The sequence below is a fragment of the Xiphophorus maculatus genome, chromosome 15 (assembly GCF_002775205.1).
Source record: "Xiphophorus maculatus strain JP 163 A chromosome 15, X_maculatus-5.0-male, whole genome shotgun sequence".
Taxonomy (NCBI): Eukaryota; Metazoa; Chordata; class Actinopteri; order Cyprinodontiformes; family Poeciliidae; genus Xiphophorus; species Xiphophorus maculatus.
The window spans coordinates 14,024,228-14,042,706 of record NC_036457.1 but is presented as its reverse complement, the minus strand read 5'-3'; the positions used below and the strand labels follow the sequence as shown (position 1 = coordinate 14,042,706).

Genomic DNA, 18,479 nt, shown 5'->3' with positions numbered 1-18,479 from the left:
ACAGTGATGTTTGAATATCACTGTGCTCCATACTATATTAGTCTTCCGCATAAAAATATCAACACACACCTACATGCTCCTGTGTTTAGCTGCTTTTATTGTTTGTTCGGTTCGATATCGTCCTTTAAAAACTTTCTAAATTGCCGTTGTCGCAATGAAAAGTGTAATTTGCGCAACCAGCGTTTTCACATGCAATATAAGTTTTCCACCTGAAGGGAGCGGCTCGAGGACTGGCGATCCACTGAGCACGAGACTTGCGTTAGGAAGTTCTTGCTTCTGCGCATGTGCGGAGAAGCGACGGAGAAGTCCCGCATACTTTGGTTATTTACAGAACGAGGAAATATACTTACTTATAGAGTTTGTAAGGGACAAGATTGTTGATTTCTCTGTCACTCACTCAGCCACATACAGATAAGGAAATCTCGTTACATCAGCGGCTGCGGTCCTAAATCAACTTCAGACGGTTCGTGAAGGTAAGCGCATTGTTTTATACCGCAAAGTTTTTGGGTAACTTCCGTAACTGTTTCTCCAAATTAATTTATTAAAGCGCTTAATGTTTTAAGCGGTTATTAGTCTAGTTAGTGTCGCTAAATTACAACTTAACACATGTGTTCAGCTGTGTTTGGTCAAGGTGTCAAAAAACAAACAAACTACCAAACAGCTGCTGACTTGCACTGTTGCTGTTTATGCTGAGACAGTTTGAGACACGTCGCTCAGCCATATGAAGATTTTTAAATTGATTATTTAAGGTAGACTAGAACAGTTAGCTTTGTCATGCTTCTCAAGTTCTGTTTGTTTCTTCATAAGTTCGTCTGTTGTAGCAGGAAAGGGCGTGTGTCTGTGGCTTGATTACTTGGAGAACCAGTGTAATTAAACTGGCTTTGAGTTCACAGAACTACTCTGTCACTGACAATATGTCATCTCTTTCTTCATACAAAAGCACCTTTGATCCGTACTCTCTTATAAACCGCGGTCTTAAATTGATGTTGCACATCAGGTGTGTAAAAAGTAAACAGACACCTCCCACAAACCAGACATCAAATGTATCTGATATCTGCCATGTGTCTATGTTTTAGATGTTTCCCTGCTTCTGCACACCTGACTTCAGTTGATGGATGATTTGCAGTCTTCTGAATGAGGTGTTTTAAAGCAGGGAAGCATCTCAAACATGCAGGTCAGTGCACCTTGAGGACCAGGGTTGGGGGGAAAAACAAAAAAACCCCGGATGTAACAAAATGCAAAGCAAACAAAAATGTACACCATGGCCACTGCTTAGAAAAGACAATATGGATCTGGACTGTTATCATGTTATGTATTCCCCATATTGACTATTTTATGGGAGAGCATTTTGAAGGCCTGCTAAAATTGCTTTCTGTTTTCAAAATCATTATTCTACTATTTTTGCAATTCCTCCCCTTATGGATTGACACTGAGTAACACGTTGGTCTTAGCCAAGTGTTTCTATTTGCTCTTCTAGAGCCTGTAGTTAGTTGCTTACACAGAGACGTAGCTTACCAACTAATTGCAAAATGGGTGGTGCTCCTTTAGTTTCAACACCATGATAGGGTTTTTTCACTAAGTATTTCCAAACCGTTTTATTTGTCTTTGCTATGAAGCAAGGGGAACTGAGCCTAGTTTCAGCCAGCTTAACCACAGCCAGAGAAAACGCCAGTCACTTCAGCTCTTACTTTAAAGCATAAGAATATTATGATTTGGAGATTTAGAGATGAATTTGTGATTATTCTTTTTTGTGAAACACAATGATAATGACTGGCCAAAATGAAATAACCAAAAATGAGAATATCTAGGGGTGGTACCTTGGAAGGTAGCTTTCATTGCAAGCAAAAGACTTGTTAAAAGATGCACTGCTATGAAACATGCCAAGCAGTGGCAAACAGAAAACAATTTATCAAGTTGCTCAATATTGTCAAACATTTATTAACTATTGTTTGTGCACTAAGTTGATTGTTGCACTGACAGCAAGGTATTAATTAGTTAGTAATTTCCTAATAATGCACCACATTATTAAAATATTCTAAGTTTTTTTAGTTAATTTGGGTGGTACACCAAGTATATTATTACAGTTTTCCTTATTCTCTGCCTTATTGGAAATGGTCCTGTTATGTTTGAAAGTGCGTTTCTGTGATTCTCTACAGATCGACAGCTGGCCTCCCTGCAGTGATGTCTGCTTTGTGGCCTATGATCTCTAATGCTACAACTCCTATAAGCTGCTTCAGTTCCAACCAGAGCACTGTTCTCTCAGGACTCGACTTTGGAGGAGTGCCAGTTGTCCTGCTGCTTAACTTCTGCGTTTTCATTGTATGTTTCTGTCGACCTTCCTCTTATGTAACTGAAATTGATTAGCATTGAAAAGCTTATGACAAAAAATGTTCTTTCATCAGGACTTGCTCTGTATAACACCATTCCGTAAACTCAGTACATATTTCTTTTTTTTTGTTCTTACAAATGAGTGGATGTCTCTTTGTCTTGTTTTCTACAAGGAAGTCATACTCACCCCAAATTTGCTATTGTTTTGATACCACCAGGTCCTGCTGCTGCTCTTCTCAATTATCAGAAAGAAGTTCTGGGACTACGGTCGTTTAGCTCTGGTGGCAGATAATCAAGGGTTGGTTATTACCTTGGCATGCATTTTTTTTCAGCTGTTAAAATGAGATGGTTTGGCAAATGTACTGACAAGCATCTAAAAGTCTAGATTAAAATAAATTGTGGTTTTAGGATAAAAAAAAGCATTTTTACCAGGAAACCTTTGTGTGACAGGTTTAATGAATCAAAACATTGTCGTTATGGACGAATGTCGTCCACTACGTCCAACTCGGAGGACCCTGATTACGAGTTGGTATGCAACATCATCGTAAAGAAAAATTCTATCTCAAAATGCTGCCACTTTTAGTATTCTTTGTAATACAGGATTTCTGTTCCTGTACAGGGATTCTGCTCTTGGCTACCATACATCGTCAGAATGGAGTGAGTGTTATTGAGCTTTGTTCATTTTTTTTTCTGTGTTTTTATTTAACTTAAACGTGTTTTATCGCATGTTGCTGATTATCTTGTGTTTGTGTTTCAGTGAGGAAAAAATTAAAGAGAAATGTGGCATGGATGCCGTTCACTACCTCTCCTTCCAGCGACATTTGATAATCCTGCTAGTGGTCATCACTGTCACCTCCCTGGCAATCATTCTGCCTGTGAATATGTCTGGAAATCTTTTCAGTAGGTTTAACGCCAAGTATTGCACCCCATCTGACAAAGACTAAAGTTCAACATCTTCTCACTAGCAGACTTACTACAACTAAGCAGAACAGAAAAACAGGAAGCAAAAAACACAGTCACATGTACAGAAGTAATCATGTTCCTTTTTACCTTTTTATAAGCATGAAAATTAGCCGTCGGTTATTCTTCAGTTCATAACAATAAATGATTTAAGACAATTTTCAATAGCTTATTTTTGCTCTGTATATTAAAGAAAATGGGCTTTTGTATCCAAGACGTAATAACCACCTGCAGAATACTGCTTTTAGCATTTTTGGTTTGATCAGTGATCATAATCTGTCAAAATTTCATAAAAGTCCGCTGACTTACTTGGTTTGATAACAACATGTAAATGTAATATGAGCTACAGAAAGTAATATACAGTTTTATAATATATACAATATTATAATATACAGTTTATTATAAGTAAGGTTCAAATAGTTTCATGATTATATATCCAAATCTTCTCTTGTAAGTTCAGAAAATGTTTAAACACAAAGAGAAATAAACTTTTTTTAAGTTTGACTGGGTACAAAATGGAACAAGGTTTGCTTTAAAGCCCAAGGGCAAAAGCATAAAATAAAGGAAGCCACAACATCCGCAACACAACATCAGACCTAAAAGCGAACAGAATATAAACAGTGGCCGAGAACACGTCCACAGCAATATGAGCAATTTTTCAACATTTCCAGCAAAACAAAATAGTTAGCAACACAAAATAACATCAGGAAATAAATAAAATGCACAGCGAAAGGGAAAAATCTAAAAATATATTTGTATATTAATTATACAAATATATCAATTAACTATAAAATAGAATTAATAATATGACTTTATTCTTCTAGGAAATGATCCCCAGAGTTTTGGAAGGACAACTATTGGAAATCTTTCCATTCAGTAAGTATGATATAAAAGTTAATGTGCTCCGGTAACTAGCATGCAGTGCTGCTGTCATAACTCTTAATAGCCTCTACCATTTGTTACACTAGAAACAACTTCTTATGGCTTCATACTGTGTTTGCGGTTGTCTACCTGTGCCTGACGGTAGTGATGCTGCGATTACACACGTCAAAAATGAAAGGCATGCGCAGAGAAAGAGTGAGTCTATTATTTAATAGTTAATACACGAAACAATGTATGTGATTTTTTTTGTAATATATTATTCACCTTTCATCTCCTTTTCTGTAGGCCAGAAACACCCTGTTTGTGTGTTCGATACCTAAAGGAGCAACAGATGAGCAAGTAAAAACTCACTTCATGTACGTAAAATGACTTTGACTTGACTTTTTGTTTTGAAGCAACCATATCACTAGTTAGGATCTACAGTACTGCGTTGCTCATCTGCTGTTGTATTTGTCCTTAGGGAGGCATATCCTTCTTGCCAGGTGTGTGCAGTGACATTGGGTTACGACGTGGCCAAACTCATGTACCTTGATAAGGAAAGGTAAGATCTTAGAGATAGCTGATTTTCTTTTCTGTACTTTTAATACTCTAGCTCTGTGGCTAGAGTATTTCTATGTTGTTTTTAGAGGCAGTTAGAAAAAAGTATATGAAACCAAACATATTTCAAACAGAGTCTTCGTGCAAAGTAGTTAAGCATGAATGTTAGTTTAGCTTTACTTTTAAGTGAGCACCCTTTGTCTGTGTTTGTTTTTCTTATTACAACTCAGGGTTCGAGCTGGGAAAAACCTGCGGTATTACGAGCGTATCCTGGACAAAACGGGAGTGCGAGAGTTGATCACCCCTCGTGTATGTGGCCACTTCTGCTGCTGCTCCAGCTGTGAAAGGGTGAGATGAATCCTTTTATCAAGGCGTTCTCTATGTCACAGGGCTTTTTTCATCCACAGTAGCGATCAAACTGGGTTAAGATCAGGCAGTTTCCCAAGACCTAAATCTCAATCCAGGCATGCTTCTTTAAAAACAATGCAGTTTTAAATTACAGTTAAATAACACATTATACTTCATCAGTAAGGAAGTATAGTGAAAAGGAAAGTAGAAAAATATAGTTAGAGTTTTTTTCTGCATTTATCCAGACCCTGGGCATTTTCAAAATGTTTTACTTCCAACACATTTGAAAATGTGTTGAAGTAACCCTATTCTTACTTGAGTACATTTCTGACCACTAGGTATTGAATTGCCTATGTTCAATTCTTTACCGTTTAATTGATGCCAGGAATGAACCCAATCCTCTTTCTGTGCAGAAGTTGTGCTCACTGTTGCGTTCTACATATTTAGAAGAAATCTTCATTGTCACAATAGAAAAAGCAAAGTCAGGGAGGAGACATTAGACCAGAGGCCAGCAGCAGGGATGATGATACAGGGACTTCTCAGGTAAGGAGAGATTACAACTTGCTGAGAAAAAGATATCTGTTTCAGGGAGAAAGCAGGCAGGTGTTAGGACAAGTTTTTTTTACAGATATTTCACTCTCATTCACACTTTAAAATAGTTTTTTGCCTGTATATCTGTCATAGACAGGTTACTATTTTCCTCACAGACAGTTTACGTCTCACACATTGTCTGATTTTGCATTTAAAGAAGTAGATTTCAGAGATTGGGGACATTAGTTTCTAAGATTTCAGCAATGTATAAGCTATAGTACAGTGTAGTACAGTGCAGTGTAGTAGCTATGTAGTACAAAAATATGTGACTTTTGCATTCCTTGTTCATGTGAGTGATTTTATACTTGTATCATGTTTGAAATAAATAAAATATAATCAATTTTTACGCTAATCTGAGCATGATTACTCAGCATTTTCTGGTGAATCATGCACAGTTGTATCCTTTTAAGCCATTTTTGTTTATTTTATATTAATAAACAACATAGTTATTTCATTTTACATGAGTGTTCATTTACATATTTATATCAAATAAAAAGCCTGTATCACGAATATATTTATAAAGGGTGAAAACTACTTTGATTGTTAAGGGAAAGCCAGATATATACAAACCAAAAAGTTGCAAATCTTTTGGCAACACTGGGAAGTGTAACTTATGATGAATCAAAATGTGACATTTCATCAGAGACTCTCATAGTGATAATTTTAAAATGCATTGATCGGGATACTACTCTGACACCTGGGATTAAAAGGTAATTTGTATTTTAAGAGCTCTATAGAAGGAAAATTGGTTAAAAAAAAGCAACACCTAAATATTGTGGCTAAAAGGGAAAAAGTTAAATAAAAGGAAAAATTGTTTTGCTTGAACTTTGTGTCTATTTTCTCTCAGGTTGATGCCATAGAATATTACAGACATAAAGAAAAGCTGCTGCTGGAGGAAATGAGACAACGTGCAGAAGTGCCACGGAACCCTCTGGGTGTCGCTTTTGTCACATTGCAGAACGAGGCTATGGCAAAGCAGTGAGTATCCGTTCTTCATTCAATGTTTGCAATATCTAACTTGTTCATACAAGTTAGTATAAAAAAGTTTTGTGATCTGCTACAACCACAAACTTCAAATCAGTTTGAGAGTTAGAAGCTGAAGGCAAATTATGCATGGTTTATACAGTATGAAAAACATGATGTACATTTGTATTTATCAATACTTTGAATAGACCAACCTTTCAATACAATTAAGCTGCAAGCCTTTTAGAGCATGTTTCTACCAGCGTTGCACATCTGCCAACAGAAAATGTTTAATCTGTACATCCGTAAACAGCAACTTTTCAAGTTTTTCCAGATATTCTCAAATATATTAAGAGCCATACTTTGACTGAGCCATTGTAAGATGTGAATATGGTTTAAAATGAACATATTCATATCATTGTACACCATTGTAGCTCTGACTGTATGTTTAAGTACATTATACTACTAGTGAACTTCCATCTCATCTGAACTTCTTTCAGCTGTTTTCTTCCAGGATTGCCTTGGTTTTAGCTCTACTTCTCGTTTCAACTCTGACCAGCTTCCTTTTCACTGCTGTAGAAATACATCCTGCAGCATGATGTTTGATCTCATCCAATCATCCTTCTTCCACAGGTTCTTTATGTCCCCTACAGGACTTGTGGCTAAATTAAAATGGGAGAAGCGGGAGCTGTAATAGTTCTCTTTCAACATTTGATTTTTTTCCCCTTGGAGTTTATAACTATGACATGTCCTAGCAACAGATTCTCTGTACTTGCCAGCTTAGGTGGACCATGATTTCTTATTAGTTTTACTCTGTTGCCATACGTAATATTTTCAGTGGATGAACAGCGCTTTGTGAGATGTTCAGAGCTCAAGACATTATTTTATAAACTAACCCTTCTTTAATATTGTCCATCAATGACTCGTCTGGTGTTTTTCCCAACCTTCATCCTTGAGGCACACTACCCTGCATGTTTTAGATGTTTGCCTGCTTCAGCACACCTGACTTCAATTGATGACTGATTAACAGGCTTTTGCTAAACTGCAGTCATCCGAATCAGTTGTGTTAAAGCAGGAAAATATCTAAAACATACAGGGTAAAGAACCTCAAGGATCAGAGTTGGGTAAACACTGCAGGCCTTCACAGAATGACTGATCAGAGTTAAAAGCCTTTACAGAACTATACTGCATTTGTGGAGCATTCAATGGAAATATTTCTGTCAAGATTTGTCTATGAAATAATGGTACAATGGTTCATTTCATATGCAGAAATGTCCCTAATTACAATAGTATTTAGTAGCAGTCTTTTGTGTTGCAAATCTCAGATATATGGTCACTGGATGAGTTTGTAAGATACAACTGTGCCACCAGCAGGGTCAGGTACTGTCTATCACTAACTGCTGTGTAATTCACTGTAGCATCCTAAAAGACTTCAATGCCATCAAGTGTGGATGGCCAGACTGCTGCTGTGGGAGGGAGCCTCAGCCTTCGTCTGTCAGCAGAGATCTGAATGTGAACAAGTGGCGGGTCAGCTTTGCTCCACATCCCAAAAGTGTTTACTGGTAAGATGAGAAACATCAACACTGCACACTGCGTGCTCCCTGTACATCCTAACAGTGTTAAAACTATTTTAAACTATTTTTATATTGCCTTTAAATTGTGTTTATTTACTAATTTATTCATTGTTAAAAAATAAGAAAGCAACACGGTGGGGTTTAATAAATGCATGTTGTTTTGAAAATTTTCAATTTTCTCTCTTTTAACCTTGCTCATATCTTGCTTACACACAACAACCTCTGATGGTTTTTATTTTCTTAGAGTAACTTCTCTGTTTTGCTTTCCATGAACACCAGGGAGAACCTTTCAGTGCATGGTTTCTGCTGGGTCATCCGCTGGCTGGGAATAAACCTCTTACTGTTTATCCTGCTCACCTTCCTGACGACTCCCACCATCATCATTAACGTCATAGATAAGTTCAACGTGACCAATCCAATATACAATCTTAATGTGAGTTCTGGTGACTCAAAGAACATTAAGCTGTCATGGTTTTGTTTTGGAAGGGGCTTTTAATCTTTATGTTGCTTTTTATTTCTCCATCTAGAGCCCCATCATCAGCCAGTTCTTCCCGACTCTTCTGCTTTGGTCTTTTTCTGCATTGTTGCCTACAATAGTGTACTACTCTACTCTGGGAGAGGCACACTGGAGCATGTATTATAAACACATTACACTGTGGTAGTGAGTGCATAGGATAGGTTTTTATGGCAAGTACATATTTTTATTTTTCTGTCATCTGGGTCTCAGGTCCAGTGAGCAGTTGAGCATGATGCGGAAGTTGTACTTCTTCCTGCTCTTCATGGTATTAATTCTTCCCTCGCTAGGACTCACCAGGTAATTCTGATCAGGCAGAATATCACCTACTAAGTGAAGTTTTTTTATTGCTTCAAGTAACTTAGTTTGTTTGTTTTTGTCCTTGTAGTCTTGCGTGGTTTTTCCGTTGGCTGTTTGATAAAACGTTTCTAAATGATGGGAAAACAAGATTTGAGTGAGTATTGTTTTTCATTGGTTCTCTAAATTTAATTCAGTTATATTCTTTAATTAGGATTGAGAAACGTGGAATTATTTGTTTATCTGACTCAAGCAATCATTGTCTGGATAAATGTTTCCAGTTTTGTTCCGCTGTCCCACAAGATGGTATTCATCATATCTTCCTAGGCGTTCATGACCATTTTTTTTTTTAAATAATCCTCCAGGTGTGTGTTTTTACCGGATCAAGGTGCGTTTTTCGTGAACTACGTGATCGCGGCCGGCCTGGTGGGCTCTGGGATGGAGTTATTGCGGTTGCCAGGGTTACTGCTTTACACCATACGTTTGATGCTTGCTCGCTCTGCTGCAGAAAGAAAATACGTCCAACAGGTAATGACATTTTATGCTTTTCCTCATATTTTATTAGCTATTCTTTTACATATGCGTATATACAGTAAATCAGCATATTGTATATGTATAGGTACCCCCATGTATTGTAATACAAGTATAGTTTATTTTATTTATATCATAACATATTGCATATCTTACATGTTGTATGTAACTCATTTTAGTTCTGTAGAATGTAGGCAAATTCTACAGAACTAGAAATTAACAACTTAAATCTCAGATTACAGTGACAACCACATGGTTTATGTATGAATAAGGAGTAGGAGTAAATAAGTTAATCTTTTCCCCTCTCATTTTCAGGCTAAATTGTTTTCTTGCTTATGTGTAAATACAGTAATATTTTATAAAAATGAACTGGATAACTTAGACAGTTTCTTGTCCATAATGTGAACATATATTTTAGTATATTTGTGTATATGTGTATGTACATGTATTTCCTTTCATTCCTTTTTTACCCAGTAAGGAATATAATATGATTTTTTCCTCTGTTTGTCTCAAAATAAATAAAACAATAAATATCTTTAATTGCAGCAAAACTTTGACAAAAGTGTCTTTAATAAGGGCTATTATTTCACATTCTAAGGTTTTTGTTGTACTAGAAATGTTGCCATCTATTTTTATATGAATATACTTACTGCTTCATTTAGAAGTCAAGTTTTATGTTTTTCCTTTCTTCACAGCACCAAGCGTATGAGTTTGAATACGGAGCCATGTACGGCTGGACTCTGTGTGTGTTTACGGTCATTATGGCTTACAGCATCATTTGCCCTGTCATTGTGCCATTTGGTAAATAATCAGAATCCCATTTCATGCTTAATCTGATTGATGCCAAGTAACAAGAACGTTTTGGTAATATGTGACTTTATGTTTGATTTGATTAGGTCTCCTTTACATGCTGCTCAAGCACCTAGTAGACAGACACAACTTGTTCTTTGCATACCTTCCTACTCGCCTCGACCGCAGTGTCCACCTCGGAGCTGTTGATCAAGCTTTGGCAGCACCAATCATCTGTCTCATATGGCTTTACTTCTTCTCTGTCCTGAGAGCAGGTTAGAAATAAGTGGTTTAACATTTAATGTACCCACAAAATTCAATGTATTTTATTAGGATTTTATTTACAGACCAACACAAAGTTGAAGGAAAAGTTGTATTTTTGTTTTTTTTTCTGCTGTTCTAAACCTGGAAAGTGAGACATACATTTGTATTGGTAATGAGCACTACCAAAACAGTAGAACAAAATTTTGCTCTAATTACAGCTGAGATATGTCTCCACCTACTTTGCACATCTACAGACTGAAATGTTGCCCGTTGTTCTTATCAAATAACTTAGGCTCAGTCAGATTGGATGGAGAGCATCTGTTGACATACATTTTCAAGTCTTTCCACAAATTCATTGTAGGTTTTCGGCCTAGTCTTTGACTGGGCTAAGTTAACAAATGAATACTCTTTGGTCTAAACCATTAAATTGTAGCTCATGCTATATTAAGTATATTAAGTGTCATTGTTCAGCTGGAAGATCAACTTCCCTCTCAGTTAAGTAATGCATCTTTTAAAAGATTTTCTTCCAGTTTTTAAGCTACATCCACAGTTCCATCATCCTTAACAGATTTTTCAGCCCCAGGGAAGTTTTCCCACAGTATAATACTACCACCACAATGTTTCACACTAGGGATTGTCTGTTGAGACTTGAACTTAGTTTTCCTGCAACACAACATTTTGCATGTTGTGCAAAAAGTTCCGTTTTGGTCAAATTTGACATCTAAAACACCTTCCTACCCTTCAATTACTTTTGGCAATCTGCAATTGAGACTTCTTCAGATTTGCTTTCAACATTACCATCTTTCTTTTTTAACCAAATTTATTGAGTTCATGACCAATTGTTTAATTCTCCCACCTAAGCTGTGTAACTCAGCAGGTCACCAGAGTTACAATGGGTCTCTTGGCTGCTTCTTTTATAAATGCTCTACTTTTAGGTGGACAGCCATGTTTAGATGGGTTCATTTACTGTACTCTACCCAACCTTTAGAGTCCATTTACTAAGAAATTGGGGTTCTGATATGGTTAGATTTTTATTTTGATGTCTTGGAGTTAAGAGACTTAAAATACAAATGCAAGTCAGTTTTCAGATTTAAAAAGAAGAGTCTCATTTGAGATTTCTGTGAATATTTTTGCAAGGCACTCTGCGCTTAAAAAAAGATTTAGAAGTCGGACATGTTAACATTCATTTTGAGTAGTCGGTACGTTTTGTGATTTAGTGTCCTTTAAACCTTAAAAGGCGTCTGTTTTTACACTGAAGTCATGTCGATAATTCTGCTGAAGCGCTGATATTTTAAGGTGAAATCCTAAAATGAGAAAAACGAAGCTCCGATAACATGTCCCCATGCAGTCAAAGTTCACAATAAGGAATCCTCCCTGCGAAATGTAAGCAATGTTAAAGATATGTAAACAATACATAATCTGCTTGTTCCCTTACAGATCAAACATTGTGTTCCAGAACTGCACGTCTCTTAAGTGTGAAAAGCTGGTTCAGTGTCGCGGCAGTGTGAGTGTGTTTGAGGTTTTCAGTTTGTTGGATAACAATCAGGTGTGAACAGCCTCTGTTAAAAGCCCCTAAGGCGCCAACTGAACCTCAAACCTCGAAGTTCAAGGTCGTAAAAATCTCAAATTATTGAAGGTTTATATTTTAACTTCTTCATAAAAATAATGCCTTTAACGTGCCTTGGAGAGGAGAGCATACTTCTTATTTTGAAGATCAGGGAATTCCAATTACTACAATAAAGGAAAAATGTCCAGACAGTTGAAATGAGTTTTCATGCATACCTCTGTGTTGTGCAACATATCATTTAACTTTATTAAAAATGCCTCGTTTTGACAGGTCACCTGTCTTGCTGGAAGAAAAATTGCACTCTAATTTATTGTGATATCCTCCTCTTTTGCTGAGAAGAACTATCTGCAGTAATTAATGAATGATTTACTGCCAGTGTCACATGTGATTGCAGGCAGATATTTTGCTATAATAAAAGTTATTGTTAAGATTAATCAAAGGATTGTCTGTTTCAAGCAGCTATTAGCAACAAACACACCTGTCTGAAGCAAATAACTCAGTACTACGTCATGATTTACCCGTTGTTGTTGGTTTTTTGTTTTGTTTTTTTGCTTTTTACCCTGCCTGTTGTTTTGTGTTCTTGGGAGTCGACATTAGTATTGTGTTTAAAATTATTCTGTACTGTCTTTCAGGTTTCAAAACGGCTACATCCGTGTTCACCTTAGTTGTCCTGTCTTTCACTGTCTTCATCTGTTTGGGCTTCACCTGCTTCGGCCACTTTAAGTACCTCAGTCCTCATAACTATACGGTGAGTCTTTCCCCACCTTTGCGTGTGAGCGCACTGTTGCTGTGACGTCATCCTTCACGCTGAGCATTCAACTTGTTTGTTTTCTTTTTCAGGTCAAAGAGGAGGACCAGAATACAGTAGAGGGAGTGGAAGAAAATACTAAGGTGGTGTACTTGTGACTGTTCTTTCAAAATAACAAATTGCAGTGTGAACAAAGATCATACATGTCGAGAACATGTTTCATGTTGCCCTGAAGTTAACCTCGCTGTTTGTTTGCTGAACCTATTGGTTATGTTTCTGGTGTTTGTTATTAACTAAGAAATCATTACCATCATGTCTGAAATATTTCTGTCTGGAGACAGTACAACAAACAAGGAGACTTAAGGTAGAATGCACACATAGAAGACTGTACTAAAGTTCAAATTAGCAGATTTGCCACATATTTGGCTAGAATGTATGGAAACCTTACACGCAAAACATTTTGCAGTTCTTTAACAGTGAGCTTTAAAGTTTATGTCCTCGTTTTGCATGGCAGCAAGAAAAAACTCTTAAGTTTTCTAATTATGACTGACTGTTCATATGGGCAACTTTAGGGAGATAACTATTGTTTGTAGTGATTTCTGGACCTAAATAGTACGACATCTTGTCTTTCCTATTTTGAAGACTGACTAAAGATAATGGCCTTATGTGTCAAGTTATATTTATACCAAAGCCTGGCAGGAAGTTATGGATTAGTGCTGATAAGATTATCAACTTTCTGATCATTTTAAATGTGTGAAGTTTCAACTTTGAAAAAAATAATAATAATAACTGACTTTTGGTTATAAACGTTTTATTGGAATTTTTAGGGTTATGAAAAAATTGTAGTTATTGTAATTTGGTTAAAACAATTATTAGCATAATTTTTTTCCAACTGAATAACTGTAAGTTGTAGTCACCATTTACCAGCACACCCTAAACAAGAACTAGTTCTACATTCTGTTCATACCTTTAAAACTGAATTAAACCCGAATATAAGTTTAGAGTCTCAAAATGAACTAACTCTTGTTCATTTACGCTCAGGCTCATTTAATTTATTCATAATTTATGATTAAATTTGATGCATGGTTTCAAAATTTACAATTACCATGTTTTGTTTTGTTTTTTATTTTAGTGACCGTCACTGTCTTTACCAGTTTATCTGTTTAATTCTCTGCTGTTTTTTTTCTCACCTAAACTTAGTTTTTATTTCCAAACTCTTAATAAAACAGCTTTCATGTATTTATTTTCAAACTTTAGTTGTCAGAAAGCGAAACAAGTGTGACATTTTTATCAAGATTTAATATTATATATTTAATTGCAGCCATTTTTAAAACATTTTGAGGTTGGTTTCTGTTATAAACACGGACGAAATTGTCAATCATGTAAGTTAAAGACGGCATCTGTACTCTCATTTGGACTATTTTTTTCTTCTATGGAGATCAAAGTTTGTTTACTCAATGTTTTCAGATTATGGAAGATGCCATAAATGCTAACCCTCTGTCCTTTTCTGCACATCTGCAGGTTTACCTGCCAAGAGTTCTTGATACGCAATCACCAGCCACCACCACAAAGGAACCTAGACCTCAACAGTCATATGGCTCCTTAGACAACACTCTATCTGAGAGCTGTAGTCCAGTGGAGAGCGCCATGGAACATTCATAACTCCATGGGTTCTTTTGAGGTCCACTTTAGAAACAAAGATGCCTGTAGTTACCCAAAGTGATTCTACTTGGTTTTCAGATCTGACTATAAACTATCCCAGGGAGTCCCACTAACACGTCCCCTGTTCAAACATCAATCCAACATCCTTACTGCCTTCTGCGATTAAATCGCATCTAATGTTAGTTTTCAGAGGCTTGTTTATAAGAAACAAAATTCTCAGGAAATTATTTTTATATTTGACTTATCGTTTGCACTCGAGCGACACAGACAGAACACATCCTGTTTGAGTACGCTTTCAAAAGGACCAAGTAATATTTGTAACAAACACTGCCATTCAGAACAAGCCAAAAACTAAGGAACTCTGTGTTGGCTACTTGCACATTTTAAACCTACAACTTACAAAAGAGCTGGATGAGCACAAGTAAATATTTTCACCCTACAAGGGAAAGATTTTATATTGCACCTTCTGTATCTTTTATGTTTATTGAAATGACTAGTGTTTTTGCTTTGTTAATGAGACAAAGAAACCAAGTCTTTTACATTTAGAAATATGTCAGAGGATCCGCATCTGGAAGTTAACTTTCTGTTGTAGTTATGCATTACTTTTGTATCCACAGCTAAACAGCCATATTTTACATTTTAAAGATCAAATGAATCTTTGACCTTTTTTTGTTGAATGTAATCAATTTGTATGTTATTTTTTGAAGGAGTTCTTCATACATTTTTTTGTCAAAATGGTGAAGGAGTTCAGTGTTAATATTATTATTATTTCATTCATTTTAAACTCGAGGGAGAATTTGAGTTATATGTGCTTATCTTGTCACCGGGGGGCGCTGTTGAGCTGCAGTAAAGATGCGGGTCCCCTGAAATATTCATAAAGCTGTAACAAAAAGGTCAAAGCCACAATGCTGCATTGAGCATTTCTAACTTATTCTGACACTGGTCTGGACCAGTTTACTGAGCTACAACCCTGCCAGCTCCACCTCCTCACCTGATCCTTTACTATTGTTTCCTTTTCTTTTCCTTGCCCTCTCTTTCTCCTGGCCTTTCCCCTTTCTCACCACAGTACCTGCCTCAGCAGGGAAACACCACTGTTGTTAAATAAAGGGCTGTCTAGAAGGGGACCGCAGTGATTAGCACAGTTGTTTGAGACGGGTGATGAAGTGCTACACTATCACGTTGAGGTTGGTCGCCGTGGTGAAAGGAAAGGTTTGGACGAGGCTCGCTGTAATCTAATGGAGCCTTGCAGTGGCTCTAGCAGAACAAAAGCCAGTTCAGAAGCAGTAAGAGTTGAAGAGGTTTTCAGTTGCTTCGAGAAAAACGACTTTGCTTATTCATTCACTTTGCAGTGTTAATGTTCACACATTCTTTTACCGACCTTTCAGGCTACGGAATGGTAAAACACAAGTCTTGAGGAATACATTTATCGTTTTATCATTACAATGCACACTTATAGTATTTGGATAAAAGCTTAAAAGATTTTTATGTAAATTCTGTAAAATCTGAAAGCACCCATTTGTGTTTTTTTTTTTTTTTTTGGATGGGGGTGATTATGGCTCACCACCCAGGTTGTCATATAATCTGAGGGCAACACAAGAGTGCCAAAGAAAAGGAAATTGCCAACTGTACCCATGTAAGTTGTCTCTTATTGCTTACATGTCCAGTAAAATCCAGCATCTGATTTATGGATTTTGATCCTGTGTTGAATTACTCTTTTTGCACTATTTAGAACCTCTTGTTCAAAATCTAAAAAACATAGAGCTGTAAATCCTTCAGATAATTATTTTTGATCACAGTTTTAGGTTTAACAAACAGCTAATCTGTTTGTGAAAAGACAAAAAGAAGTTAATGCTTTTTGTTTTTACATAAAAACCACTTTAAACAAAAACGAAACAAACTGCTCTATATACACAATCCAAATCTGGAGTCAATTATTTTAAGGTGATTGTAGATTTTAAAGAAAACTGTTTTTTTTTTTTTTTCTTTTACTTTGTGAAAAATAAGAAAAAATATTAAATGAAGAAGGAAGAGCTGGTCAAGGATGCCATTCGTGCAAAAGTAACCTCTGCTCTGTCATGAAGTTGAAGTTTACATATGTTTAAGCAATAAATACAGTTTTTACTGTTATGTTTTTCATTAAAGTACAAAATATGACTATGCAACTCCATATGTCTCATTTTGTTGAAGCTGTAATAATCAAACAGAATCTCATGGCTACAATACAAAAACGCAACAAAGCCTCATGACAAAGCTGTGCAGAGTCGGGATTTGGGGCCACTAATGGACAGAAATTCTCATGCAGCAAGAATGGGGAGTTTGATGTTGGACACCTGATATACTATCTGTGTTTTGTGTATACAACGCCCAGCCGCTGCTGGAGAAACTTCCTCTGTGGAGCAGAAGTTATAAAGATGTTACGACTGTGAGCCTCGAGAAGCACTGGCGTCCAATGGCTAGCGCAACACCAAGCAGCTTTCCAAATCCTCACATCAAATTAAACTCTGACCCAGAGTTAGACACGCCACAATTCACTGGCTCAGCTCTTGGCCACAGGGTTCTCGACTTGTTCTCGTGGGCGTGTGAAAGTTTTGATCCAGCTGCGTATAAACCGGGCGTGGCGTGCAGCATCTTGTGTTCAGATACACATGTATTATGTAGTTTTACACAAAACAGGCTATTCATTTGGTGTTAACCACATTTCTGCAGATGGGAATCCAGCAACAGTTTGCAAATAATTTAAAACCTCAAGTAAAAAAATATTTTTGTAATGTTTAAAGTATGTTCATACTTTCAAAAGTATTGGAACTCCTTCAACTTTTTCACATTTTCTCAAAATGTCTGACAGCCCCCTCCATTTCCATTGTGGCTCTGTATGTTATTCTTCTTATTCTGCTAACCCAGTCATAAATCTTCTCTACTCTCTGGCTTATATTTAGCTTCCTCTATAAGCCTATTCCCTCTGACCAGCTTCCTCACAACGTGATGGACCATGTTCTTCTGTCATGGTCATGTTCAGTGACTTATTTTTTATTAATCTGTAGGATGTTTCAAGCTGTAACCCTGCTCAAAGCTTCTCCACAACGTAATCACTAACCTGTTCAGCCAGAACCTTCCGGCTGATTACAAATGCTTGCCACACTTTTCAGATTTTTGTTTGTAAAACCTTTTTGCTTAATTTTCAGACATTTTTTGTTTATGACATATGCACTACTTTGGGGATAGGGTTTTCTAATTTTTAAACACTAGATATTCCAAAGCCCAGAGTCTGTTTTGAAAAAAAAAAAAAGGCAAATGTATATTACAATTCATTTGATACTAGGTCTATGCAATAAAATACAGTTTTTATGTGAAAATGTACCTTATTAGTGACATTGTTATGGAGGGCACCATTTGGAAATAGTGCAGAGAAATTGTCAGATTCAGTACAAGATGGATGTCAACATCAGAAAAGGGAGGTTCAGGCTTTCAGGGAAAAATGCGTTCAATTATCTAGCTGTGTTATTTTTCTTCTCTAAATTGAGCAAAATTAGAAAATTCCATCCTCCTTAATTTATCCTGTCTTGATTATTTGGATAACAACTCTGTCTGCAAGAGTTTAAATTAATAGCAGACATGACTGTGTTGTGGTTATCACTGCAGGGGGGTTCAACAGCTCTTCTGAAAAACAGTGTCGGTGAACAAAGTTTGCCTTCCCCTCGACACATATAATTAAAACGCCACCTTACAAAAGCTGAGAAAAAAAAATAATAAAATGACACATGAAAGATCCACAAATGCCACCAGCCTGTCTGGGCCTGAGTTTAATTAAGATGGACCTGGTTGAAGTCGAGTTGAAGTGTTTGACGTGGCTGTGTTGTGGAAATCACTGCAGGGGCTCTGGAGCACTTCTGAAAACTGTGGTCGCTGAACACGATTTGTCTGTGC

The 18,479-nt window shown here is 36.7% G+C and overlaps 1 protein-coding gene across 3 annotated transcripts; it reads left to right on the top strand.

The window, feature by feature from the left end:
* Positions 1 to 256: 256 nt before the first annotated feature.
* On the top strand, positions 257 to 16,712 carry LOC102224154 (CSC1-like protein 1). 3 transcript variants are annotated; one of them, XM_014469195.2, is made up of 23 exons: positions 257 to 473; positions 2,157 to 2,319; positions 2,547 to 2,626; positions 2,779 to 2,857; positions 2,948 to 2,985; positions 3,086 to 3,228; positions 4,113 to 4,164; positions 4,257 to 4,365; positions 4,456 to 4,526; positions 4,631 to 4,711; positions 4,938 to 5,055; positions 6,494 to 6,624; positions 8,028 to 8,171; positions 8,463 to 8,616; positions 8,711 to 8,817; positions 8,911 to 8,997; positions 9,086 to 9,151; positions 9,360 to 9,522; positions 10,221 to 10,326; positions 10,422 to 10,589; positions 12,778 to 12,893; positions 12,986 to 13,036; positions 14,415 to 16,712. In XM_014469195.2, the coding sequence occupies exons 2-23, from the start codon at positions 2,182 to 2,184 to the stop codon at positions 14,553 to 14,555; spliced, it is 2,343 nt and encodes a 780-aa protein (XP_014324681.1). In that variant the 5' UTR covers positions 257 to 473; positions 2,157 to 2,181; the 3' UTR covers positions 14,556 to 16,712. The 3 variants fall into 3 exon arrangements, with proteins under 3 accessions (XP_014324681.1, XP_023203793.1, XP_023203794.1); XM_023348025.1 differs by lacking the exon at positions 257 to 473 and adding an exon at positions 1,103 to 1,174; XM_023348026.1 differs by lacking the exons at positions 257 to 473; positions 2,157 to 2,319; positions 2,547 to 2,626; positions 2,779 to 2,857; positions 2,948 to 2,985 and having other exon boundaries at positions 3,206 to 3,228; positions 4,235 to 4,365.
* Positions 16,713 to 18,479: the final 1,767 nt, after the last annotated feature.

Bases quoted from the DNA above. Each gene is read 5' to 3' on its own strand.
- LOC102224154 (XM_014469195.2), top strand. From the start codon at position 2,182: ATGTCTGCTTTGTGGCCTATGATCTCTAATGCTACAACTCCTATAAGC. The intron at 4,527-4,630 runs GTACGTAAAATG...ATTTGTCCTTAG, and splicing joins CAAGTAAAAACTCACTTCAT to GGAGGCATATCCTTCTTGCC. The intron at 10,327-10,421 runs GTAAATAATCAG...TGATTTGATTAG, and splicing joins CCCTGTCATTGTGCCATTTG to GTCTCCTTTACATGCTGCTC.